Source organism: Vulpes lagopus, chromosome 19 (assembly GCF_018345385.1).
Source record: "Vulpes lagopus strain Blue_001 chromosome 19, ASM1834538v1, whole genome shotgun sequence".
In the NCBI taxonomy this organism is placed as follows: domain Eukaryota; kingdom Metazoa; phylum Chordata; class Mammalia; order Carnivora; family Canidae; genus Vulpes; species Vulpes lagopus.
Genome location: NC_054842.1, coordinates 12,046,622 through 12,059,320, shown reverse-complemented (window position 1 = coordinate 12,059,320; position 12,699 = coordinate 12,046,622). Strand labels below are relative to the sequence as shown.

The following is a 12,699-nucleotide window of genomic DNA, read 5'->3' as shown; positions in this document are numbered from 1 at the left end:
CTATGGAAAAGGATATAAGATGCATGGTTATTTACAAGCATGTTTCTATGCTTTAGATTGAAAAACACATCTGTTGTCAATACAGATGAATTGACAAAAGCCTAAAGAGCAAATTACTGACTCCATCAACACCTGAAGTCCATATAGGAAGGATAAACCAAAGGGTATGGATAGGCCTCCTCTTGACCTATAATTTCAGAGAAATGCTGAAACTGCTGACAACTACTAGCAGATTCACTTATAAAAGGATATATTTTTTTTAACTAAGCAAAAAGATTTCAAATTTCACAGAAAAACAGTTCTGGAAGCCAAACCAAACCAATTAATCACAAGAGCACTAGTGACAGAGCTCCTTGGCTAGGTAGGATCTGTTCATGACCCTCTGCTTCCGGGAACAATTTTTGAGGGAGAGTCAAATCAAGTTCCCAAACAATTCTGTTGATTTCCTGCAGATACAGGACAGCTGCCTGACCTTTAAAAAGAAGCCTCTTAAGAAGCTAACATGGCTGTTATTTTATTTCAGCTTCACAGTAATCAAGATTTTCTCTTAAGGTTTAATTACTTACTACAGAAACTGAGGAAAAAGCACATGAAAATAGATGCAGACTTGGTAATGGGTAGTGTCAGGGCTCAACATTAAGAGTTCTCTGTATCACTGTGTCTAAATCACTCTCACACAACAGATGCTTTATCTTTTCTTCCCTCTTCCAACTTCTAACCATTCTACTGGACACCCACAGAAGAGAAGAGACTACTACCATGAACAATTATAGAGGATCCCACTGGTGTATTTTTCACTAGCTATTCTGGAGCCAGCCCCATTTCAACAATGGCTATTGTTGGAATAATATTTTGAGGGTAAGAGATGGTACACTTCTGAAGAACCAACAGTCCTCGGGGTCAGAAGCTAATGCACATGCTAGGTACAGATTTTCCTACCTACTAATTCATTCATCAATGACTAAGAGACCTGGCTAGAAGAGGATCTGCTATATGATTTTTAAGTCCTGATTATTTCTAAAATTGAACAAGGGTATCTCTGATTTAGTAGTTTGACAGCTTTGGGAGGGAAAACAGAATTTTGATTTATTTTCTATTTTTATTTTTAAAAGATTTTATTTATTCATGAGAACACAAAGAGAGAAAGAGGCAGAGAGAGAAGCAGACTCCATGCAGGGAGCCTGATGTGGGACTCGATCCTGGGACTCCAGGATCACGCCCTGGGCCAAAGGCAGGCAATCAACTGCTGAACCACCCAGGCGTCCCCAGAATTTTGATTTAAAAGCATCTTGAAGCCAATCAGCCCTCCTACTTAATAGCTCTCTTTCTGCCAAGTATTCTCAAATGTATTCTTTGGTCATGGTCTAACTTTAATGTTAAGTCTTTCATGAAAAGTCCAGAAGTAAGTCTCTAGCCTCTTAACACTTAAAATATAGTAGTAACAGGACTGTGCTCATACTCAAAGCTCTTACTTATCTCCTTTACTCCATTTTTCTCCACTAGGTGGTCTGTATGCTCTTAATCTTTGCATTTCCTCTTTCCAGTGAGGAGGAGTTTCACTGCTATCATCATCATCTGATTCAGAACATGATCTTGATCTTGGAGGTGTGTGATAGCGCTTCAAAAACAAAGATAGGAATAACTGTTTCGATAATACCTCTCAGTTACAATCTGCTATAGGACAGAGTTAGGTATAAGACCCAATCTCAGATGCCATTCAAAAGAAATAATGATTAAAGTACAAAAGATGATATGAAGTTATGCCAAACATAAAAGAGACTAAAAGAAATGGGATTTTTTTCTTTAAGTCCTAATGGTTGCATTCATTAGCCTAGATTATTCAACATACTAAGATTTCTCAACATACTCACTGTTTCACATATCATTTCATATTTAAAATACAGCAAATAAATTTTGCTCTACTAGCAATATACCTATGGAGAATAAAACTAACTCCTTGAACAGATCTTGGATTTTACCTAAAATTAAAGCTAGGATTTTGCCTATACTACCTTAGATACGTAATTTGAAAAAAAGAAGTCTTATTAACACACATACAATTGTGCCCCTTCCTTTAATCTTCCGTCCAGATTTTGATACAGAAGGTTTCTGATCACTTACAATGGGTGTAACATCAGGAATCTTCCTGGAAAAGAAGATTGAAAATTAAAAATAAGCAAATGCTCAGCAGTTTTCTCAATATTTAAACGCAGGAAAAAAAATTTAAATGCAGAATTTATACTCCTATTAAAAAAATCATTTTATTTAGATCCAACACTTTTGTAGAATAAGGCACTCCATATAATCTGATTTTCTAGGCAAACTTTTTAAATGTCAAACCTTTAAAAAAAAAAAAGTAACCCAAAAATGGGTAGTGATACTATGTATCTTCTTAAGCACAGAACTACTTTTAAACAAAATCCCTTTTTACATGTCTCTTGTCAAAATAGTGATGTTCTAAGGGAATCCTGAGATATTTGACTCTGATGCTCCAATTGTGTTTTTAAAACCATATTTTATTCTATATTTTTAATAAATCTTTTGTCTTCCCCCCACTCTACAAGCTGCCCCTCTGTCAATGCTCTGAATCTGCAGCCTTGTGGTAATTCTAAGAGTATAGTTTTTGTGGCAACTATTGTCCTCCATGCATGAGAAATCTTCATACCTCAAGTTTTTTGTTATTAACATAATGGCTAGCTTTTATTGAGTACTTACTATGTGTCAGACATTATGTTAAGCATTTTTAACATAATTGAGTAAAATGTATATAATGTAAAACTGGCCTTTTTAGCCATTATTTTTAAGATTTTATTTATTTATTCATGAGAGACACACAGAGAGAGAAGCAGAGACATAGGCAGAGGGAGAAGCAGGCTCCATGTAGGGAGCCCAATGCGGTACTCGATCCCGGATCCCAGGATCATCAGACCCTGAGCCAAAGGTACAGATGCTCAACCCCTGAGCCACCCAGGCATCCATCCCATTTTAGCCATTTTTAAGTGTAAAGTTCAGTGTATTACTTATATTCACGCTGTATAACCATCACTACTACTATCTTTCCAAAACTTTTTCATTACCCCAAACCCAAACTCTACCCATTAAGGACTATGTCCCCACCCACCCCCAACCCCATGAGCTCTCTCAGCCTCTAGTAATCTCTAATTCATGGCCAAGGAACATTCCATTGTATGTACACATCACATTGTGTATCCAACCAACTTGGGATCTGTCTTTTCCTTTTCACTATTGTTGAGTATACTGCAATGAGCACTGGCATACAAGTATCTGTTTGATTTTTTTTTTTAAGATTTTATTTATTCATTCATAAGAGACACACAGAGAGAGGCAGAGACATAGGCAGAGACATAGGCAGAGGGAGAAGCAGGCTCCATGTAGGGAGCCCAATGCAGGACTCAATCCCAGATCCCGGGATCAAGACCTGAGCCAAAGGCAGATGCTCAACCACTGAGCCACCTAGGCGTCTCTCCGTTTGATTTTCTATTTTCAATTCTTTTGGATATATACCTACCTATGGAACTGCTCAGTTACATGGTAAATCTATGTTTAACTTTTTGAGGAACCACCAGACCATTTTCTACAATGTCTGAATCATTTTAGACTACTGCCACCAATGTATAAGGATTCCAATTTCTCCATATCCTTGATGACACTAGTTTTCTTGGTTATTGTTTTAAATTATAGCCATCTTGGCAGGTGAGTATTATCTCACTGTGGGTGTGGTTTGTATTTCTCTAATGACTAATGCTGATGTTAAGCATCCTTTCATGTGCTAACTGGCCATCTATATGAAACAACTATTGAAGTGCTGTGCCTATTTTTAAATTGAGTTGTCTTTTTGTTATAGTTATCCATACTTCTGGTGCCAATTGTAAGAATTCACTGCCAAACCCAAGGACTTAAAAATTTACGCCTATATTTTCTAAGAGTTTTACAGTTTTAGTTCTTATGTTTAGGGTCATGGACCCATTTTAGTTTTTGTATATGATGTGAGGTAGGGGTCTAGCGTTACTCTGTTACAGGTGGAAATCCAGTTATTCCAGCACCATTCACTGAAGAGACAGACTCCTTTCTCCACTGAGTGGACTCAGCATCCTTTTCTAAAATCACCTGGCTATCCATACTGGTACAGGTTTATTCCTGGACTCTCAATTTTATCCCATCAGTCTATGTATCTATCTTTATGCCAGTACCACACTATTTTGATGACTGCTGCTTTAAGTTTTGAAAACATGAAATACAAATGCTCCAACTTTGTCCTTTTCAAGACGGTCTTAGCTATTTGAGGCCCCCCTGGATTCCATTTGATTTGATACTGACTTTTCCACTTCTGCAAAAAGGCTGTTGAAACTTGGTAGAGATTGCATTGAATCCAAAGCTTGCTTTGGAGAGTACTGATATCTTAACAATTTTAAGTCTTCCAATCCATGAACATGCAACATCTTTCCATTAATTTACATCTAATATTTTGTAATTTTCATTGTACAAACCTTTCACCTCTTTATTCCTAAGTATTTCATTCTTTTAGATGTTGTTTTAAATAGAATTGCTTTCTTAATTCCCGTTTCATATTGTACATTGCTGGTTAACAAGCACTTTATAAAGGCATTAGCTCACTGAATTCTCATAACACTATGAGGTAGGTACTATTAGCATCTTCATTTTAAAGATAGAGAATTTTAAGGAGGCTACAAATCTTGCACAAAGTCAGAAAGAAATGCAACTTGACTCTTAAAGCCAATGCATAGGATTTTCTAAGGCTCTAGGAAGCAGGCTCCAGATAAACATACTAATGTTACTATAAGAGTCTTAACTACAAAGTATATAGTTTTTTCAGTCATTTCATGACATTACTTAATTCTCACAATGAGGTAAGTAAGTACTTGTGGTACACAACCATTAATCCCATTTTCCTCATGAAGAAAAAGCACTGATCTTGCCTACATGTGTTCAGCAAAAATTAATGTTTACATGGGAACCTTTTAGATACTGATTCAATGTGACCACTATCTACCTCCTCCCCACAGCATTCTGATTTGATTTGCTGTATGGCCCAGAAACTGATATTCTTAAAAGCCTGCAAATTATCCTAACGTGCAGCTAAGGTTGAGAACAAATAAACTAGAGCCAAATGTGGAACCCAAATTCTGCTAAGCAAATTACAAGGGATATGAGCTTAACTGCTGGTATATCAGTAAGGTGGCTGACAGCCCCTGCTTCTTATCCTCGCATATACTGATTTCTTTTTATTTATTTATTTATTTGTTTGTTTGTTTGTTTGTTTGTTTATTCATAAGAGACACACATGGAGAGAGAGAGGCAGAGACACTGGCAGAGGGAGAAGCAGGCTCCTCACAGGGAGCCTGATGTGGAACTTGATCCCAGATCCGGGATCATGTCTTTAGCCGAAGGCGACAGACGCTCAACCAGAGCCACCCAGGTGTCCTGCATATACTGATTTCTTGAAGGACACTTCATTATAGCTCCCAAACAACTGATGAAAATCTCAAAGATCCTAATAAAATAAAATAATTGTGCTATCTTTGCATGAAACAACTACCAGCCAATTATGATTTAAAATAATTCTGCATAAAATAACTTCCAAAGATGTTATGTGACCAAACAAAATCATCAGCACTTTTCAATCACAAATGCAATTACTCCTTTAGCAATACCAGATAACAAAGGTCAGCAAAGTTTTTATGAAAAGAATCTGAGAGTAAGTATTTTAGGATTGGTAGGCCAAGAAGAAAATTAAGGTTATTATTTAGGTACTTAGATAAGAAGAAAGAAAATAAATTTTCACTAATGTTTTATCAATGAAATATGAAATATTATAAGAGTATTATTTCTTTGTAATAAAGATCTACTAACAAGAGGAACGGGGTTCTTTTTTGGGGGGGGGCTGAATAACATTTCACTTAATTAGGGTTCATAGTGTTGTCTATCAAAATAGATAATGCTGTTCATCTGGTAACGCTGACCTGTAATGAGACTGTACATATTTTATCTTTAAAAATATTTTTTCAGGGATCCCTGGGTGGCGCAGTGGTTTGGCGCCTGCCTTTGGCTCAGGGCGCGATCCTGGAGACCCGGGATCGAATCCCACATCGGGCTCCCGGTGCATGGAGCCTGCTTCTCCCTCTGCCTGTGTCTCTGCCTCTCTCTCTCTGTGACTATCATAAATAAAAATTAAAAAAAAAAAAAAATTTTTTTCATACATAGGGGTTGTGTGTCTAGTACCTGAAATAGCAGAGAGCTGTAATAGCATCACTGTGATGCATAGTGCACCAAGTAATAGTGTAAAGCAACAGAGCACCACATACAAACTCTGCTACAACTACTCAAGTCTGCTGTTGTAGCACAGAAACAGCCTTATAGTGAACAAATGTATGTGGCTGTGTTCCACTAAAACTTACTTCATGCACACTGAAAACTGAGTTTCATATAATTATCACATGTCACAAACTACTACTCTCCTTTTTTTCTACAAACATTTAATCATGTTTTACCTCACAGGCTGTACAAAAATAGGCAATAGGCCAAATGTGACCCATGGACAACACCTGCCATGACAGAGAAACTGCCCTTTCAAGTTTCCTACATGCTGAAAGCCAAATAGATTTGATCAGTGAACTTGGTGTCTTGTATTTTAAGAAAGAAGGATCCCACTAAAATTTATTAACAAGCCAGAATTTTTAAAAATGAAAACATCAGCATGTTAATAAGCTTTTAATTCAAAGATACATCCCATTTTCTAACAGCTGTTTGAGATGAGACAATACTAGGCTTTAAAAATGTTTAATCAATTACATGATAACCTTATGTAGATACCTGTCTGTAAACAGGGACATGTGCATAACTTCTCAGCATTCAACAGAACTTTTCATAGCGAATTTACCAATGATACGCCACATTATGGTATTTTTGTTCAAACATTTAACAATTCTAAACTTGAAGTAACACACAAAATATATTACATACTACTTTTTGAGACTAAATCTAAAGCTACACATCTTTCCCAATGCAGAGACGTTATCATCCAGCAAAGCAAGTGAGCAAGTCACATATTTATGATACTAAATCATATCCCTAATCACCATGCAATTAATTTTATACTATTCAAATTGGAACATGTCTTATCATTCAATTGGCTCCAAACAGTTCAAAAGACCCTCTGCTCTGACAAACCAAATCTCATCTCCAATGAAAGAGAAAGAAAAAATGAGTAATGCAATCTTTCCAGAGCTCCATGAAGAACCTCTCCCTTGGCCAACTTGTCCAACCCCCTTTTACCAACTAGTAGAATGTGAATTCTTGAAAGATAGGGTACACGTCATTCCATTAACCTGGCATCTCCCACAGTATAGTTCAAAGTGCTTTGACTAAGGGTCATGCTCAATAAATGTGTGGAACTGCAATGAGCTGATGGAATTATCATTCACAGAAATGAAAAAGAAGAGATTAATCACCATACTTACGGTTCAGGCTCCACCGTGACAAGAGGCATATCTCTTCTCAGTAAAAATCGGTTCTCAGGAACTGGAGGAATCTCCTCTGGGCGGACTACAGGCTTTTCCCTTTTAGCATTTGAATCAACTGACCTTTTTTCATTGGTATCACTCCTCTCAGAGTGACTGAGAACAAAGCATGTCACCAATTAAAATGTGCAATGTTTGCATTTCATGATCATATTAACAATAACTAATAATAGCAATAAAATAGATTTGTTAACTTACAAATCTCACTCAAATGGTTTGTACAATTTTCACAAAGAGAACATATAAAGCATGAACACTTACTAAATGCCACAGTACTAAAGTTCTAGTATGAAAATTGTCAAATGATCCCAACTTTTTTAAGTTCCAAGGATTTTTTTCACCTGCAAATATATAATCTTTGATACGTCTGTGCTACCCCTAGAGCAGTCAGATTTCAGATTAAAGTCCAAAAAACGCTATCGTTTTTCAACAACAGGTAATAAAGCTAAGTTTACACAATTTGCACATACTTTCCCCATCAGGATGTGTGTGTTTTTTAGATTCCCCTGGCATTTCACACTTACCCTTTTGGGCTCATTATATGTTTATTCCTTGGCTCCTCTGAACTGCTTGCTTCCTTTCGTCTCTTTTTAGAATGTTTAACTTTTGGCCTCCTCTTATGTTTCCTTCTTCTGCTTCTCTCATGTTCAATTTCACTTTCTGAAGAAGATTCTGAAGAGGAAGAGGAATTGGAAGAGGATTCCGAGTCTTCTGAATGAGTTGGTTTCTTCCTTTTCTTCTCAAAAACTTTAAAGAAATATTAAGAATATGAGTACTGGATTTCAGTACCTTCCAGAATAGAAAATGTGACTACCTAGGTATCATAAAACATACTTTATAAACAGAAAACTAAAGACAAAATTTAAATAAACTTTTTTACATGTTAATAATACCATTTGCTGGTGTGATTCTAATGCAACAAAGCCCTTGCCCTCCATGAGGCCTATATTCTAGCTGGGTCAGATAAGAAAATAAGTAACTGCAAAATACGGCAAATAGTAAGTGCTAGGATAGAAACATACACACACACACACACACACACACACACAAACGGGGGGTAAAGGGAATAGGGAGAGTTGGGGTAATTTAAAATTACTTTCAGAGACCTGATGGAAGTGAGGTAAGGGGTCATGCAGATATCTGGATAGAGAATGTTGCAGACAGAGGGGACAGCTAGTACAAAGGTCCCTGTGTGCCTGGTGTGTCTGAGTAAAGGTCAACATAGCTGAGATGGTGATGAATAAGGAGGAAGAGATACACAGAGAGCAGAGTGCCTTAGAAACCAAGTAGACTTTAGCTTTGGCTGACTGAGAAGGGAGCCCTTGCAGAAGATCACTCTGGTTGTTATTAAGGACAGACTACAGAGGATCAAGAGTATAAGCAAGGAGACCAGAATTTACCAGCAGTAAATTCCTGCTGCTGAGAAAAGATTATAAAGAAGGACAGAGGTAGGGATCCCTGGGTGGCGCATTGGTTTGGCGCCTGCCTTTGGCCCAGGGTGCAATCCTGGAGACCCGGGATCGAATCCCACGTCGGGCTCCCGGTGCATGGAGCCTGCTTCTCCCTCTGCCTGTGTCTCTGCCTCTCTCTCTCTCTCTGTGTGTGACTATCATAAATAAATAAAAATAAAAATTAAAAAAAAAGAAGAAGAAGAAGGACAGAGGTAAACGGAACAGTTATGAGGCTACTGCAATCATTCAGGTAAGAGACAGCAGTGGTCTGGGCAAGGCTAATAGCAGGGGGAAGTAAAAAGAAGGAAGATTTGATAAGATTTGTGGATGGCCTGGATAGAAGGTGTGATACAGAGGCATCAGGGCTATTGCTATACTACTTGTATGGTTTCTCTCACTACTAAAATCTAGAAGGTATCTTTAAGTTATAGTCTTCAACATGTTTTACTTGTATCCAAGCTCCGACCACTCTACAAAAACTCTTACCATCTTTTGTTGATTTTGTGGCAAGCACCCCACAATCAATAACTCGCACATCTGCATAAGGTCTACTTGCAGCGTCTGTTTTCAGATTTTCAATCTGTTCGATTACTTCAAAACCAGAAATAACTAATCCAAAGACGACATGCACCCTGTCACAATACAAATTCAAGAAATAATTGGTTTGATGACAATTAAACCATAAGTAGTAATTATGACAACTGTTATAAATGACATGTCTATAGACCTCAATATAAAAAAAGCAAAGTGTTTGATGAATGAAGCAACTAGAAGAAAATTAGAATTTTTGAAATCTGCTTCATAAAAGGAAAAAAACACACAATTACTCAACTGGGCCTTAGTTTTCTGCCTAAAACAGTATTTCTTAACTATTTTATGGTAGAGTCTGAGAACAGTCCGATTGCACTTGATACTCAGAAACTGTTGTTACAGGGTCACTCAAGACAGCATGACTGAGAGGTCTATCCATGGGCCCAGATAAAGACCCCATTCAGTGACATGACAGCTGGGAGGTCTCAAAACTAACTAACCTGTGATCCTTAGGGAGGGGCTTGGCTGTGAGAGATTAACCCAGAATCAAGAGTACCCCCTTGAGGTTCACTCACAATCCAACCTGTATTGGACTGGCCACCCAACAACTCCCCAAGGTAATAAAATGTCACTCTTACCCATCCAGGTGTGGAGCAGGTTTTGTGGTACTGTGTAATAAACATCAACACAAAGATGGCAAAAACCAGGTGTTCAGGTGAACACAGCAGAAGGGTTTAAAGCACAGCATGTAGAGAACAAAGAGGTAAAGATAAAAAGATAGGGGAAAAGTTAAATGTGGCATATATCTAAATTTAAGAACTTTACAAACAGCAGTAGTAGACACTTGACTGGTTAAAAAAGATTCTCAAGATTATAACAAATCATAAAATTGTATCTATTTCTCCAATATGAAGTCTACCCTTATACATATGTATGAAACAGCTTCGAAATATATGAAATACACATTAAAATTAAAGTTACTCTTGAATCCAAAACAATAACAAAAGCAAAAACAAACTCAAAATTTATCAAGATAAAGAGAATAAAAAGCACTATCATCTGTCCTAAGGAAAGGAAAGTGTGATCAACACTTGGCCCCCACGCTTGAATGAATTCTTCTATTTGTTATTTCTCATACTGCATCAATCTGCATCTTATAGGTGGGCAGATGGAGATAGGACTCAGGAGTCCTGTTTTCAGAACTTTCTGCCTCTCTCACCTAAGATGAAGCTCTGCCACTCACAGCAACTCTGAAAATGCAATAGGGAGCAAACCTTTCCTTTATCAATACTTCTGACAGTAAGTAAGTAATGATGGATAACATTATAGACACTTTAAATTTCTATGGCCCAGAAAATACCCAACCTGCTTCTTCTACAGTCGTCACAAACGCAGATAGTCACTCTTGGGAAGCCTATGGGGTACATCTGGTTAAGAGATTTTTAACGCAGCTGTTATTTCCCATAGCATTTTCACAAATCTTCATACTATGTGATTTGCAGTGAAAAAATTCAAAAGCAGGTAACTAGACTCAGAAGTATATACTGCAAATATTTTAGTTTATAGGAATGAGAAATAGAAGATTTTGAGAAGGACACTGGATATCAGGCCATGTAAAGCAGTCAATTGTACTAGAAGCTCCCATATCAATTTTTATATTCATTTTAAGGCAATTCTAAGACATGTAAGTCAACCAAACACAATTTTCACCTTGACAACGTTAAAAATCATTATTCTACAAGGAATGGTGGCATTTATACTTACATTAAGAATATTCAGTTCTGTAAAAGTACTACAGAATTTGAAAAATTGTCAATTTAAGAAGTTCCAGAATTTTAAAAGCAATCTTGAGTTTTAAAACCACAAAGTCTCAAATTCCCGTTAGAAGACCGAAGAAGTCAAAACTCAAGCTATTATAATAGTAAATTAAAAAAAAAAAAAAAAAAGAAAGAAAGAAAGAAAGAAAAAGAAGAAAATCTAGCAAGCAGGTGAGGAACTAATGTTTAAATAATTAAACCAGCATCCAGAAACTACTTTGGATAAGAACTTTTGAAGATGGAAATGTGCTTCCCATATAAGTAAAACTTTACCAAAGCACGCTTATGATAGGAAGAAATTAGTACATATGCTAGACAGTGATTCCACTGCATGAAAGATGTAAGAGGTAAAATCTGTAAAGGTAAAAATGTTCTACAACTTTAAGGGATCAATTTCAAATATGTAGCAGTGAAAACAAGGAGTGATTTATTGATTAGGTATATTCCTTGATCTTTTCTCTCACAACTCTCAGATCTTTTGGGGAAAAGCCTACAGATTTTTCTAAAACACAGAGAACCCAATTCAATTTGCCACACTGGCTAATAGGAGTCCTGTAAAAACCACCTTACAGCAAACCTTTGGAACAAATGGTGAGATGAAAACACTCTAGCTAACTACAGTGAGGTAGCAATAAACTATTTGAGACTCAATTTGAGGATGGAATTGCTACCCTATGACAGATTCCAATTTTGTTTTAAATTCAAATGAAAACTGAAGACAAAAAAACTTGGTCCTTGACTGCAATCGTGAAGAAAATGAAGACAAGAACATTATTTCAGGAACAAACTTCAGCTGGCCTGCTATGCCTAAACTGGTGTGAATAATTAAGCCCATCACTTGCATCCGCAATTCAGGATGCAGAAATACAAATTTATACTTAAATTGCATTAGACTACATATTAATACTGAAAGTATCTTAACAAAGAAGCCCCTTGGGGTTCTCAGCCTACATTCCAGGAGTAGAAATAACAGTGTAAAGCAGGCATACTGGCACTAGGCTAACACCAGACATGGATAAACAGAGGACACTGCCAAATGGGCAGGGAGAAATTATATACTCGGTCCAAGCTATTCAATCCTACTCAACCGGACAAAGAGATCTCATCCCACCAGCTCTTAATTGTACTAATCTTTCAAAACTATACAGTTGTTAAAGACCCATGCAGTTGATGATATATGTTCAATAAATTCAGACCTGAAGGCCAGAGACTATCATAAATATGTAAGTTTACACATGCTCATGAAAACATACCTAAAGGAGAAAGAACCACAAAGAACACTTATAATTATAAAAGCTTTCAATACTTTCACATTTCCATTTTTTTCCTGTCACTTAGACA

General features: G+C 36.9%; 1 protein-coding gene across 5 annotated transcripts in view; it reads right to left on the bottom strand.

Annotated features, from left to right (window-relative positions):
• NKTR (natural killer cell triggering receptor) overlaps positions 1-12,699 on the bottom strand; it is a 51,027-nt gene that overhangs the window by 8,766 nt on the left and 29,562 nt on the right. For 3 of the 5 annotated variants that reach the window (XM_041734311.1, XM_041734312.1, XM_041734310.1), the window contains 6 exons: positions 10,180-10,209; positions 9,497-9,642; positions 8,084-8,306; positions 7,500-7,655; positions 2,059-2,146; positions 1,473-1,618 (listed from right to left, as the gene is read on the bottom strand). In XM_041734311.1, coding sequence (XP_041590245.1) covers positions 1,473-1,618; positions 2,059-2,146; positions 7,500-7,655; positions 8,084-8,306; positions 9,497-9,642; positions 10,180-10,209 — 789 coding nt within the window. Of the gene's footprint in view, positions 1-1,472; positions 1,619-2,058; positions 2,147-7,499; positions 7,656-8,083; positions 8,307-9,496; positions 9,643-10,179; positions 10,210-12,699 lie in introns of those variants that run through there. The other 2 variants (XM_041734313.1, XM_041734314.1) reach the window with 2 other exon arrangements.